The sequence below is a fragment of the Telopea speciosissima genome, chromosome 7 (assembly GCF_018873765.1).
Source record: "Telopea speciosissima isolate NSW1024214 ecotype Mountain lineage chromosome 7, Tspe_v1, whole genome shotgun sequence".
NCBI classification, from domain to species: Eukaryota; Viridiplantae; Streptophyta; class Magnoliopsida; order Proteales; family Proteaceae; genus Telopea; species Telopea speciosissima.
In genome coordinates, this window is record NC_057922.1 from 23,275,139 (window position 1) to 23,290,559 (window position 15,421).

At 37.0% G+C, this 15,421-nt stretch overlaps 2 protein-coding genes across 2 annotated transcripts; both read right to left on the reverse strand.

The window, feature by feature from the left end:
- Nucleotides 1-1,402: 1,402 nt before the first annotated feature.
- On the reverse strand, nt 1,403-3,875 carry LOC122668886 (GTP-binding protein SAR1A-like). Its single transcript, XM_043865451.1, has 3 exons — nt 3,594-3,875; nt 3,346-3,477; nt 1,403-2,059 (listed from the first exon to the last, which is right to left on the reverse strand). The coding sequence occupies exons 1-3, from the start codon at nt 3,720-3,722 to the stop codon at nt 1,739-1,741; spliced, it is 582 nt and encodes a 193-aa protein (XP_043721386.1). The 5' UTR covers nt 3,723-3,875; the 3' UTR covers nt 1,403-1,738.
- A 4,784-nt stretch (nt 3,876-8,659) lies between these two features.
- LOC122668885 (GTP-binding protein SAR1A-like) lies at nt 8,660-11,019 on the reverse strand. The gene is made up of 3 exons (XM_043865450.1): nt 10,763-11,019; nt 10,516-10,647; nt 8,660-9,190 (listed from the first exon to the last, which is right to left on the reverse strand). Exons 1-3 carry the CDS (start codon nt 10,889-10,891, stop codon nt 8,870-8,872), a joined length of 582 nt encoding a protein of 193 aa, XP_043721385.1. The 5' UTR covers nt 10,892-11,019; the 3' UTR covers nt 8,660-8,869.
- Nucleotides 11,020-15,421: the final 4,402 nt, after the last annotated feature.

The window sequence follows — 15,421 nt, forward strand, 5'->3', positions numbered from 1 at the left end:
CAAGTATTTCTCTTTTGCTTTTCTGCTTTGGTGGTGATTGAGGTTATGTAATCTCAATCTGATTTCAGAATAGGTTTGGGCCTGGTTCGATGGATCTGAGTCACTCTCTCTTTCTCTCTCTCAAATTATCTTTTGGGAATCAGTTTTCTTCACAGAAGTGTGGCCTACACCAGCACGCCCATGTGTCTATCTCTCTTCTCCTTAAAACAAAGGGGTAGAAGAGTTTTTTAACATAAGGAAGAAAGAGATAGACTCATGTGAATGCTGGCATAAACCACACTGTCGAACAGAGAACTTTTTCCCTTATCTTTTATATAAAGGTTCAAAAAATCTTTTCTTTTGATTAGTCAAAGGGTAAATTTGAGATTTAGAAAAAACAACATCAAACATAATATCGATGAAAAATGAGATGGCTCAAACATTTTTTTTTTTTTAATTGTATAATGATACCTCAAACATCTTATAAATGATTAGATTCTTCTACCACAAAAAAGAAACACAAAAGACAAGATTCCAAATATTAGATATCTTACGTATAATTTTCCCAAACGTTGGGTACGTCAAGAACCATTTACCCTAAAATATTTTTAATGTGCACATGTGAAAAACGAAACTAAGCCAATAACAAAAAATTTCTTTTATTGGGGTGCAAGCCAATAACAACTTGATTGTCGGCAAATAAAAACCCGTATATATATCAACCTTATAAAATACCAAATCAAATCGAAATTGAAACCAAATTTGTCATAACGATTTGGTTTTGACATAGCCTAATACTAGACTGAAACAAACTGGTCCTCATTGAAACCGGCCCGAACCACTGATTGCCATATTCAACAATTAGTAATGCTGCCAAAGATAACTTTTTTTTTTTTTTTTTTTGGTCTATCTTCATCTAAGGGTCCATAAGCCAACTAACCGACAAATGTGATCAAGAGAATCAAACACATGATCTCATGGAGGAAAAACACATCAACCGACAAGCCTCCAACCAACCGAACTAGCGTCAGCTCAGCTAAAGATACTACAGACTACTTGTAATAAGGGGAAGAGGGATAAAATTATACCCAACAGCTAGATTTCATTCACCTGAATAATAAAATAGTTTTTTGTTCCAGCTAATCAATCAATATTTGTGACACCAGCTACCCCCATTACAGCATTTTCATCTAGCACCGATACTTAGAAGAACAGTAAGAATATGTTTGAAGAACAGTGAATAAACTTTGGCTAATTATCAGCTGGTAAATACAAAAACATCCTTTGGAAAAAGGATGGAGCATTGCTTAAAACCACAATATTGTATACATGTGTGTAAGATAAAACTCAAAATTAAGGCAACAGAAATAGTGGGCGGGGTCCAAAGTCTTGAGGTAATTAGGTAAAGGACACCACCACTTTTCCTACCTTAAACCACATTATTATATTTGCCAGATCCTGAATCCCTCAAGCAAAAATAGATAATATAAAACAAAATCTCCTACTTTACCTGATTGAAGAACCCAAAAACAAGTAAAAGAGTAGTAACAAACAATCTTAATTGAAAAAGCTACAAAATCACACCCCAATTTGATAGTACAAAATGACTTTACATGATATACCAGTGATAATTAAATAACCCCTTCACCATCAATCCAAGTGGGCAATTCATTCAAATCAACTCCTCTTCAGGAGCTTCAGCAGAATGGAAGAAAAATACCACCTGGGTGTCTGGATTCTATCTCCCTACGTCTTTCCCCTACTTGATGTATTGAGAAAGCCACTTGAAGCCATCACCATATCCCATCTTACGGACTATGCTGCACATGAAGACTTCGAGGGGACGGACATTGGAGTCGGTGAGGTTTACCTTCCCCTTGCCTGTGGTGAAGTTTGTTAGGCCAAGATGATAACGCATCTCCTCCTCTGAAACTGCATAGGCTAAGTCAATCTTGTTCCCAAGTATCAGGAACGGCACATTGGCCAGGGACTCATCAGAGAGTAGGGCATCTAATTCTTTCTTCGACTCTGCAAACCTCTCCCTGTCAAAGGCATCCACCAAGTATACCACAGCATCAACCTGCACCAGAAACAACCATATTTATGATATTTTTCTTTTCCAGCCATCAATAAAACAAAGGCAGACATTTTAGCAGCATCAACCTGCACCAGAAACAACTGCATTTATGATACCAGCCATCAATAAGACGAAGCCAGACATTTAGCAAGGACCTTCCAATGCAATACAGAGCTTCTTAGGTGACAAAAGAGAATCATGAAAAGAATATCGTCTCAGATCCAACATCATCTAGCCTCTCCGAGGATGGCATATCCAATAACAAATAGAAAGAGAACCCAACATAAGCGACATGGGTTGGGCTGGGAAATCTAATAGTTTATGTCTTGTGGATTCTCCTTCAAGAAATAAAAAATTTGTTGACTTCACCATGCAAATATACAAAACTTGTGTAATATGACCAAGGAAATATACAAAATCACTCTGCAACGTAAGAATGAAATATCAACAAAAAGGACTAAAAATAACTTCTCCTTAATCACCATGGTCAAGCAAATGATAAATTAGAGTATAAGGGCAGATACAGAGCCCACACCTCAATTGCTCAAATCGATAACCCCTGGCAAGTAGAACCTGCCAAGGCAAGACATCAACAATAGCAATTATGAACTTCTATCATACTCCCACTCATAAACTATGGTTCAAAGAATGAAGTTGTGGATCGTTATAAATTCAACAACAAATATAAAATCCCACCTAGCCAAGTGCTATGAAGCCATCTAAGTTCTCACAGTTTTCTTCAGATAAAGTTACAATAGGAAATTAAACATACATCTCACTTAACAGACCAAAAACCACACCACAGATTTCATGGTGGAAGCTGCAGCAGCTACCTGCTATTCAGAATAACCAGTTACAAATACAAAGAAGAATCAACCAGATATCACATATGAATCAAATGAGATCATTTGAATAGTGTAGACATAAATAACATCAGACGAGACAATTATGCATACCATATCCCAGAAACTAATTGGGATTCATGGACCTTATAATGAAACAAATGGGAAATCGGATGATTCATCCTTTCCTTTAGTCTATTACAATTGTTGACATCCAATTAAAAATCAAACTCTGCAAAAATCATCCTATATTTCCAGAAAGCATTGTATCTGACATGATTTACACTGTAACAGTCCACAGAAAAGCAATTCCCGCATCATACTAATGCAAAATTAAGAAATAATAAGCACTAATCGCATCATTTGACAGAAAGATAAAACTCCAAGAACTTCAAATTTATACATCAAAAGGGGGGGGGGGCATTTTTTCTGTACTACGAGAAATACCTTAGCATAATAATCCTTCCAGACTCGGCGGGCGATCTGATGCCCACCCAAATCGAAGGCCTTGAACTTGATTTTCCCAATACTTAATTCCTCTGATGTCGGATACTGTGTCGGCTGATGCAGAACTAGCCTCTGCAAAAAAACCCATCATAATTGCCGACAACAACAAATTCATTACAAAAACTACCATTTACAATAAAAATCCGTGGAAAATAAACTAGAACATTGAAAAAACGAACAAAACAAACCTCATCTTTCAACATATGAAGCAACGTTGTCTTTCCGGCATTATCAAGCCCTAAAAACAAGATCTTGGCCTCTTTCTGCCAAAGACCCAGAGATGCTAGAACGCCATAGAACCAATCGATAAGAAACATGATTGCTGAAGAGAATCAGAGTATTAATCGAACAAAACCACTCAAGAATCTATGAATCTATCAGTATCCGGTCGAAGAAGCAAACTAAATCGTCCTATCAAAGGTCTCCAAATCTCATTCTTCCTTTGAAATTGCCGGAAAATCAAAAGATCCAGGAGAAAAAATAGAGGTAAAGATCGAAAAGCTTCTTCAGAAACAGAGAGAGAAACAGGAACTTTGAAAAAAAACTGAAGATTCGTAGGTGCGTGAGAAAATAGATACAACCACTATCTTCTGTGTTGCTCACGGTGTACCTGAATACCGGTTTATTCGGTACAGAATCCTGGTCAGTTGTGCTCGTAAAGGAAGAGAAGCGATGGGTAACTGGGGATATCCGGTCAGGATTCTGTCCACGTGGATACTGCTGATTGGTATCGTGTCGTCATTGAATGTCTTGTGACCGTCGATTCATAAGCCAGAGTATCTATGATTTCCAGCTTTTAAATTGTATCGGGCGCAATTGATGATATAACCAGATAGGTCCAGGAGTAGGAAAAGAAATCCTCTCCAATTCCCTAAAAATGTAGTGTAGATGCAGTTGGGGGCTGAGAAGTTGACCCCCGACAAGCGCGACATATAAACTGCACCATACTCAACTATCAAGGAATTAAAGAAGATTTTAAGCACTAGGATTACTTTAAGATCCGAACCAAAAATGGGAATCGAAATATGCCCTTTTTACTTCGTACGATTCGATTTGATTGAGTTTTAAACTTTGAATCATATTGAATTGAAAGAGTTCGTTTCTTGGGAGGTGCTATCCAAATAAGTATCTAGACCTATAAATGTCCTTTTCTTTTTAGGAGGAGAAAAATGAATTCCAATGGATAAACCTTAATTTGCTCGATTTGAGTATGTTCAAAGTTTATGGGCTGGAAAAGTGCTAGGCAATAGGCATCTAGTCTGACGGGTTGGAGACCAGTCTCCTATTTGTACCATTTCTATGCTTACTAGTCTTAGTATACTAACATTGTATAATAAAAACAATGTAAATAATCCAACCCTAATCTAGGTTGCTAGGTTGGAAAGTAGATAGAGCATGTGAACATCCATATCCGTTTAGGGATATTCGTATTTCTTTAGAGACATTTGGAAAAATAATCCGAATACTCCAATTAAAATCCGTCTGAGAAAAAACTTCGAATATTTAATAATAAAAAAATAATGATTTTGAGGGTTTTTGAAGATTCAATAGGTTCTAGAATATGATGAAAAGAGAATCATGATCTAAGAGATATGGACTGAGAATGAATTGTATCATCTAGGAGAAGGAAGGTCCGGGTTACACAAGGCAAAGATGTAAACGGATGGTCGAAAATCCGAATCCGAATCCATTTAGAGATATCCATATTCGACTAGGAAATATTCGGCTCTTATCACATTCGATCCGAATCCGATCCATTTACATCCCTACTTGGAAGGAGAGGTAGAAGTGGATTCACTTGGGTATTTTTTTTAACTTCTTGGGATTTTCTAGGGCTTTCTCTCTCTTCTTCCTTCTTTTCTTTGTGGAATATCTCTTTGGATTCTGAACTATGTAAACAGAAGGGGGAGAATGCCCTATTTATAGGTTTTAAGGGGAAGGGTATTTTGATCATTTTGACTAAGGTGGCACCATTAGGAGGGAATTGGAGGCACCGCTAGATTCCTCTTGATGGTGTCACCAAGAATCTTTCCATGTGGCAAGCCCTAGTTGGCTCGAAAACCCCTGATTTACTTAGAAAATGTTGCTATATTAGCTGATTTTCGGGTAACTATTTTAGAGATCCGGAAGTCAAAAAGGTCTTTTCGATTACCATTAAACTATGTAGAGATCAGGCACAAATTTTACTAGAAACACATGCAAAGCTACACAAGAGGATCCACAAAATAGATATTTTGATGAAATAAGCAAAAAACACTACCAAAAAAAAAGAAGATGAAACAAGCAAAAACAATGTTCTTTTCACACCAAAAGCTAGATTCAGGTTTAAAATCATAAAATGGACATCTCTAGTAATTTCAGCCAATTCCAAAAAGGCTATAGGCACCCAAGTCGTAGTAGGGGTAAAATGGTCATTTTTTATTATATGATATTTGAAAGCAATTTCAGACTCAATTAATCATTGTCTGGAGTATCCTGTAGAGACAAAATTCAATGTCTACAATAATCAGCATAAATATTTGAATTTAAAATGAAAGAACTTATTTCCAAGTGTTGCTTCATACGATCATCTTGGATATAGGCCTCAAAATTGATCACAAAATGTGTAGAAAGATAACCCAAATTCAATCATGCATTACCATATTTGCTATCAAACCATCACTATCCTCCTCCTCATAATCTATATTGACATCATGCGTAGTCCTCTTAATCATCCCCAAAAAACATTTCGGAATTGACACCTCCATTACACCAATACACCACCTCACTCCATCATGAATTCTCCTTTGCATAATAGAAATCTCCCCAAAATCCTCCCTTAGTCCCTTGAATTTTGAATAGAATCTCCTTCTATATATATAGAGAGAGAATAAAATCTCTCAAAAATCAACCCAAAAAAAAATAGAATAGAATTTCTCCCCAAGACTAGTCTACACTCTTTTGTAACTTTCATATTGTTTCCCTCTTTAGCCGCGAATTTTTATCCTCTCCTGTTACAGCACGGTGCTGTAATGCATTGTGCGGCACTGCAAAGGTCATGTGGCACAACGGACCCCACATGGTGCACATGGCCTCTGCAGCCACCACACGCTGTAACAGGAGAGGATAACGATTCCTTAGCCACACCACCTACTACCTTATCTCCACTCTCAATTCTTTTTTTTTTAAGGGTTGTACCAAAACAAATTTTTTTAAGAGGGAAGGGGGAGATAGCAGCCAAGATGCTCGCACTCGAGACCTTCTGGTGAGCATGGGTATGAAGTGCACCATAAATTACAAGATTAACCACAAATGTGTTTCCTTTTACAAAAACTGGCCACTCAAATTTTCCTTTAACTAATATAACCAGAGAAAAAATGGGTATTACAAAAATAACCAAAACAATACCCATTATACATTTCTTTTCGTATGCATATGAATATACGATTGGTAAAGCAGGAAAGCTCTTCATGTGTGTGACTACAACAACAACCACCTGAGTGTTGGGATTGAATCATGGTTTATGCCATCAAAATCGATGATGAAATTGGCGTCTTACGATTTCGACTGCACATCTCCCTTCCATTGTCTTTCTCTCTCATAGAGCTCTACACCGGCCCCTGACCTGTGCAACTCCGGTCAACGACAACCGATTTTCAGTCCTTAATTGGGTTCTTTACTCCTCGAGCCCTATAATTTCTCCCATTTCTAGCATTTCACTCACTCCAACAACACTTGTCACCAGCCCTATTACCGTCTGCAACTTTCACATAGACTGAAAGATGAGCAACAGTGAACTCAACAACCCTTAATTAGGTCACCATTAACTTCATCATGCTGCAAGACACTTGGCAACCCATACTCATCCAGTACCTTACAACAAGAAGGAACCTGTCATTAGAGAACTCAAATAGAAAAACCCATTTAGTTAAACCGAAGAAGGGACTCATGAATTCCTCCTCTTTTCTTGAGCAAAAGCACTAAGAAAAGATCTTGGTAGAAACAACAAATTGAAGGTCTGAATTTTGCAAATTTCCCTATTCAAGTAATTCTGACCATCCTCCATCATGGAGAGAGTCCTTGTCCTTGTCTCCTACTACCCAATCCCAAAAATACTTACGTCTGCAAGTCATCATGATCCATTTTTTAGGTCCTCATACCATCTATGGAAACCCATCTGCTTCACCCACTACCCATCTCTCTCCCCTCACCGAACCAATTATCTTATTGTCGTCTATATGCTCTAGATCATCAATCAATCTTTTTTGGGTGAATAATTTATGGAAAGTAATTTTCTGTCTGGGAGTGTGGCCTGCGCCAACACTCTCATGTGTCTATTTCTCCTCCTCAAAACAAGGGGACAAATATATCTTTTCATATAGGGATGAGAGATATAGAATCATAGGAGGAGTACAGATGCAAACCACACTTCCACACATAGTTCTTTTTTCCCATAATTTATATATTCAACAAAGCCCAATGATTGTCCCCCCAAAACTTAGGAAAGGATAATAAAGAATAAGAAAGGAGATAGAATGACTATATGGAGAAAGCTCCACAATAAACCAGCAGCCTAACCCTACAACTAATTTGAGCTGGTAACGAAATCCACAAAGCAAGCAAATGGAAAAAGAGAACTAAAAAAAGCAAGACATTAGGGCTAATTCCGAGAAAAACAAGAAGATTACAAGATCAAGCCAAGATCAAGGGAGGGAGCGAGGGAGCGAGGGAGCGAGGGAGCAGTTAAGGGGCAACCCATATCCAGCTAAGGAACAACTCTATCTGGTGTTTGGGAGTCAGTCTTCCAGTGAAAGATTGGACTTGTCAGCACCCTTCACACGCCCATTTACTGGAGCAACAACTCCCATCTCCGTATTATCCATTTTCTTCGCGTTCTTACTTGCAGTCGTAGTCGGGCTTTTACCCTTCCAATCTCCCTGAGGCAGCACGATTTCTATTGTACCTTTGAAGAACAGTGACAATAAACTTTGTCCAATTATCAGCTTGTAAATACAAAACCTGGAGCATTAGTTAAAACCGCAATATTGTATGCATGTGTGTAAGATAGAGCTAAAAATTAAGGCGGCAACAAAAATAGTGGGCACGGTCCAAAGCCTCAAGCAATTAGGTTAACGACACCACCACTTTTCCTACCTTAATCCACATAATTATGTTTGCCATGTCCTGAATCTCTCGAGCAAAAATAGACAATATAAAACAAAATCTCCTACTTTACCTAATTAAAGAACCCAAAAACAAGTAAAACAGTAGTAACCAACAATCTTAATTGAAGAAGCTACAAAATCACACCCCAATTTGATAGTACAAAATGACTTTACAAGATATAACAGTGATAATTAAATAACCCCTTCACCATCAATCCAAGTGGGCAATTCATTCAAATCAACTCCTCTTCAGGAGCTTCAGCAGAATGGAAGAAAAATACCACCTGGGCGTCTGGATTCTCTCTCCCTACGTCTTTCCCCTACTTGATGTATTGAGAAAGCCACTTGAAGCCATCACCATATCCCATCTTACGGACTATGCTGCACATGAAGACTTCGAGGGCACGGACATTGGAGTCGGTGAGGTTTACCTTCCCCTTGCCTGTGGTGAAGTTTGTTAGGCCAAGATGATAACGCATCTCCTCCTCTGAAACTGCATAGGGTATGTCAATCTTGTTCCCAAGTATCAGGAATGGCACATTGGCCAGGGACTCATCAGAGAGTAGGGCATCTAATTCTTTCTTCGACTCTGCAAACCTCTCCCTGTCAAAAGCATCCACCAAGTACACCACAGCATCAACCTGCACTAGAAACAACAATATTTATGATGTTTTTCTTTTCCAGCCATCAATAAAACAAAGGCAGACATTTTAGCAGCATCAACCTGCACCAGAAACAACTACATTTATGATAGCATCCATCAATAAGACAAAGGCAGACGTTTAGCAAGCACCTTACAATGCAATACAGAGCTTTTTAGGTGCCAAAAGAGAATCATGAAAAGAATATCACCTAAGATCCAACATCATCTAGCCTCTCCAAGGATGGCATATCCAATAACAAATAGAAAGAGAATCCAACATACGCGACATGAGTTGGGCTGGGAAATTTAACAGTTTATTTCTTGTGGACTCTCCTTCAAGAAATTAGTGTCTTCTCTACTTACAAGTCAATGAAGAAAAAATTCGTTGACTTCACCGTGCAAATATACAAAACTTGTTTTCAGATGAATATGACCAAGGAAATTCACAGAATCAGTCTGCAATGTAAGAATGAAATATCAACGAAAAGGACTAAAAATAACTTCTCCTTAATCACCATGGCCAAGCAAATGTTAAATTAGAGTATAAGGGCAGATACAGAGCCCACACCTCAATTGCTCAAATAAAAAACCCCTGGCATGTTGAACCTGCCAAGGCAAGACGTCAACAATAGCAATTATGAACTTCTATCATACTCCCACTCACAAACTATGGTTCAAAGAACGAAGTTGTGGATCGTTGTAAATTCAACAACAAATATAAAATCCCACCTAGCCAAATGCTATGAAGCCATCTAGGTTCTTACTGTTTTCTTCAGATAAAGTTAGAATAGGACATTAAACTTGCATCTCACTTAACAGACCAAAAACCACACACCACAGATTTCATGGTGGAAGCTGCGGCAGCTACCTGCTATTCAGAATAACCAGTTACAAATACAAAGAAGAATCAATCAGATATCACATATGAATCAAATGAGACCATTTGAATAGTGTAGAAATAAATAACAACAGACGAGACAATTATGCTTACCATATCTCTGAAACTAATTGGGTTTCATGGACCTCATAATGAAACAAATGGGAAATCGATGATGATTCATCCTTTCCTTTAGCCTATTATAATTGTTGACATCCAATTAAGAATCAAAGTCTGCAAAAATCATCTTATATATCCAGAAAGCATTGTATCTGAAATGATTTACACTGTAACTGTCCACAGTAAAGCAATTCCCGCATCATACTAATGCAAAATTACGAATTACTAAGCACTAATCGCATCATTTGACAGAAAGATAAAACTCCAAGAACTTCAAATTTATACATCAAGGGGGGGGGGAGATTTTTCTGTACTACGAGAAATACCTTTGCATAATAATCCTTCCAGACTCTGCGGGCGATCTGATGCCCGCCCAAATCGAAGGCCTTGAACTTGATTTTCCCAATACTTAATTCCTCTGATGTCGGATACTGTGTCGGCTGATGCTGAACTAGCCTCTGCAAAAAACCCATCATAATTGTCGACAACAAGAAATTCATTACAAAAACTACCATTTACAATAAAAATCCGTGGAAAATAAACTAGAACATTGGAAAAACGAACAAAAGAAACCTCATCTTTCAACATATGAAGCAACGTTGTCTTTCCGGCATTATCAAGCCCTAAAAACAAGATCTTGGCCTCTTTCTGCCAAAGACCCAGAGATGCAAGAACGCCATAGAACCAATCGATAAGAAACATGATTGCTGAAGAGAATCAGAGTATTAATCGAACAAAACCACTCAAGAATCTGTGAATCTATCAGTATCCGGTCGAAGAAGCAAACCAAATCGTCCTATCAAAGGTCTCCAAATCTCATTCTTCCGTTGAAATTGCCGGAAAATCAAAAAAATCCCGGAGAAAAAATAGAGGTAGAGATCCAAAAGCTTCCTCAGAAACAGAGAGAGAGAGAAAGGAACTTTGAAAAACTGAAGAATGCAGCTGCGTGAGAAAATAGATACATCCACTATCTGTGATTCTGTGTTGCTGATGGTGTATCTGAATACCGGTTCATTCGGTACAGAATCCTGGCCATTGAGGAGGAGAAGCGATGGGTAACCGGGGATACCCAGTCGGGATTTTCTGTCCACGTGGATACTGATGATTGGTCTCGTATCGTCATTGAATGTATTGTGACCGTCGATTCATAAGACAGAGTGTCTACGATTTCCTGCTTTTAAATTTTTTCAGGCGCAATCGATGATACAAAATCCGGAATCAAATGGGCCGTTTTTAAACCGAACCAAATGGAAACCAAAAATTTGATTCAATATTGATTTTAAAAATTAAAATTTTATTTGGTTTGATTCGATTTCATTCAGTTTTAAACTAAAATCTTTGGTTTGAATCAAATTGAACTGAAGGAGTGTGTTTGCTCAGATCTGGGTAGGTTCAAGGTTTACAGGCTAGGAAGGTGTTAGACATCTTGTCTGTCCAATCAGAGACTGGTCTACTTCTATTTGTATAATTTCTAAGTAAAGGTATAAATTGGTCTAAACTGGGTATTCGGTTCAGTTCTGGTTTGGTTATAGAGAATATTAACGTGATCCAGATCTAGATCAAGTCCCGCCTCGGTTCTAAAATTTGATACTCATACCGAACCTGTACTGTTACGATTCCTATTTGGTTCATACACTATTTGGATCCAATTCCTGTACTTGGTTTATACTTTATATATAGTATAATAAGTTATACTATAATATAGTAGTACTATAAAATCTAATACTAATACTAGTAAAATATATATTACTATTATAATACATTAATATAGTAAAATATATGTTATAATTAATTAATATTATAATGTATTAATAAACTTAATTATAACAAATTAATAAACTATAATATATTAGTATTATACTATATTGATGTAATATAATATATTGGTATCCAAATTCAGTTTGGTTTTGGTTTTAATCGTCGGTTCCTATGTTGGATCCAGAAACTAACCAAGTCCCGCATCGGTCCTATTCCTTAGTTTCAGATTATAATCAAATTTTATTCCATTCGATTCGGTTCCTATTATTCGATCCAAATCCAGTTTCACTTTTCGATTCTGGTTCCAATTTGATACTTTTATTTCTAAGTTTACTAATCTTTTTGTCCGCTAAAAGATCATATATATTAAAAAAATGAGAAAATATACAAAAAAGAAAAAACATGGCAAAGAGCTAGGAGAAACTCAAAACTGAAAAGATTACTAGTCTTGTATACTAGTATTGTATAGTAAAAACAATGTAATTCTAACCCTAATCTAAGTTTGCTAGGTTGGAAAATAGATTAAGCATGTAAAACTTATATACACATGATATAAAAGAAACCCTGATTTGCTAGAAAATTATGCTTTATTGGTTGATTTTTGAGTGATGATTCTAGAGATCTGAACATCGGATTTTGAGAATCCATATGTAATTTGAAAAGGTCTTTCCGATTACTATTTGAATTTTTTTTTCTTGTAAATGAGTGATTAATATTCAAATCATGCGTTACCATATTTGCCGCCAAATCATCCTTATCCTCTTCCTCCTCATAATCTACATAATGCCTAGTCTTCCTAGTCATCCCCCAAAAACTTAGGAATTGACACCTCCATAATGAAATCTCCACTGCATATTAAAAATCTCCCCAAAATCCTCCCTTGAGTTTAGAATAGAAACTCTTACTAAATCTACCAAAAAAATTTAGAATAAAATCTCTCTAAAAAATCTTCCCCCTAAAAAAAAATAAAATTGAATTTCGAAATCTCTCCCCAAGACTGACTTACCCTCTTTCGTCACTTTCATTTCCATATTGTTTTGGCGGGGAATGATGGCCTTACCCCTGCCAAAGCACCTTATCCGAGTGGGGGTAAGGCAGTCATTTACCACTTTACTGTGTCTTGGCAGTAGGATCCTGTCGGACAGCTCGGCAATAGAAGATCCAAATTAAAAAAGACATATCCATTACTCAGTGCACGAGGCTCCCACCGCTAAAAGGTTTGGGAAGGATCAAAATATACCCAACCTTACCCTTGCTTTCGCAAAGAGATTTTTCACCTTTATCGTTGCACCAACTATCCTATCTCCACCGTAAAGTAAGTCCACAAAATCTTGAATTAATTTTTCTTCAACACAATGCCAGACAAAAGATAAACTCACTCTGATTTTACTTGATTCTATTCAAAAAGAGCAAGTAATAATATTTATAGCAAAATTCATGTACGCACAGCTGTTTCCTCTCTTATAGAGAATTGCAAGTTATTTAAGAACCCCTAGTGATCAGTGATCACCACGAACCATTTGCAAAAAAAAAAAAAGAAAAAAAAGAAAAAAAAACCATGAGGAACTCGAAGTACACAGGCCCAGCAGCTGCAATTCTCATCCTTCAGCTTATCATCGCAATGGGCTTCTCTGCAGGGCCATCCACTGTACATGGGAAAATCCATGTTTACATCAAAAACGACTTGGGTCTATTGGACCTAAACATCCATTGCAGATCGAAAGACAACGATCTTGGGCAGCATTTACTTTGGGTTGGACAAGAGTTCACCTGGGAATTCAATGAAAACATCTGGGAAACAACTCTGTTCTGGTGCGACTTTTACTGGGGAGACAACAAGCATGACTCTTACGACGTCTATGATGCAGGGAAGCAGGATTTCATTCATCCCATAGACTTTTTTTATCAGGTGAGACAAGATGGTTTATATATCAGCCATCTTAGAGATGGAACCTATACCATGCTCACCAATTGGCCATAGCCGCCCCCTTTAATTTGCCTAAGATTAAATGTTAATTACTTCTTATTTGAAGCTTCAATAAAGATCTCAGTTTGCATGTCTGGGAGGGAACCTCTAGTATTCTTTATGTTTTTTTTTTTTTTAAAAAATAATAATAAGTTCTTGAATCTATGTCACTCAATGCTTCAGAAGTATGGATGTAAATGGATTACTGAAAATTCGATTTCGATCTGCATCCGTATCCATTTAGGGACATCTGTATTCGTTTAGGGATATTCGAAAAAAAAATCTAAATACTCCGATAAAAATCAATCCAGAAAAAAATCTGAATACTTAATAATAAAAAATTAAATAAATAATGATATTGAGGGTTTTTGAAGAGTCAATTGATTCTAGAGTATGAGGAAAAGAGGATCATGATCTAAGAGATATGGATTGACAATGAATATTTGTTATGGGGGAGCAAGGTCTGGGTTACACAAAGTAGAGATGTAAACAAATGGTCGAAAATCTGAATTCGATCGGCATCTAAATCTATCCGAATCCATTTAGAGGTATCCGTATTCAACCAGGGAATATCCAGATCTGAACTGAATCTGATCCGTTTACATGCCTGCTCAAAAGCTATTATTATGTGTTGGCTTTTTATGAAAAGTCCCACTCCTGTTGCTCTACATGATTTCGATTTGGTGCAAGGACCACGTAGCTTGATAGCAATCCCGTCCGGGAAAAGATTCACACACTATCTGTGTCACTGTGTGCGAATTCTTTCACATGATCTCTCAAAAACACGAGGGTCTGATTTTTTTTTTTAATTTATTTTATTTTGTTTTATCTATTTTAAATTATGTAGGATCAACCGATCAACATGGATGATACCTTTTCATATCACTGGTTGATGGTAAAGGCAGCTTGGGAAAGCATCTCTCAAAATCCTTTAAAAAAGGGATTTGTTTATTGATATCTCTTAAAATGTCAAATACTTTATAATTTTACCTTGAGGATTTTCTTATTGAAAATGATAGATCGATTAATAATGGTAAGAAAGATCAGGCAGTAGAGGAAGAGAAATATTAAAGCAATGGAGAGTCTATTTGGATTGTCTATTGTCCTCTGGATGCTTCCTGCCCATGGCTTAAGATCCTCAAATATAAACTGGGTAGAGTCTCACTATAGTAAGAAGAAATTCATTTGATTTATTAGATTCAAAAAAAGCAATGGAGAGTCTATTGTCCTCTGGATGCTTCTAGGCCATAGCTTGCGAGTCCACCAAGGACACATTTAACAGGTCGGGTAATCCTCCTCGGATAAGGTGGAGATGTCGACACCTGACAGCTCAAACATCCAAAATACCATAAACACTAAATACACCCATTGTGATGGGAGTCGTAATCTCTTTGGATCCTCTAAAATCTTTATCTAACATGTCTAAATCCCTTTTAATTGATTTCCATTCAAAAAGAGTAATTTCCTTTCCCAAAAGAACTACTCCTTAAAGTAATTATCTTAATTAT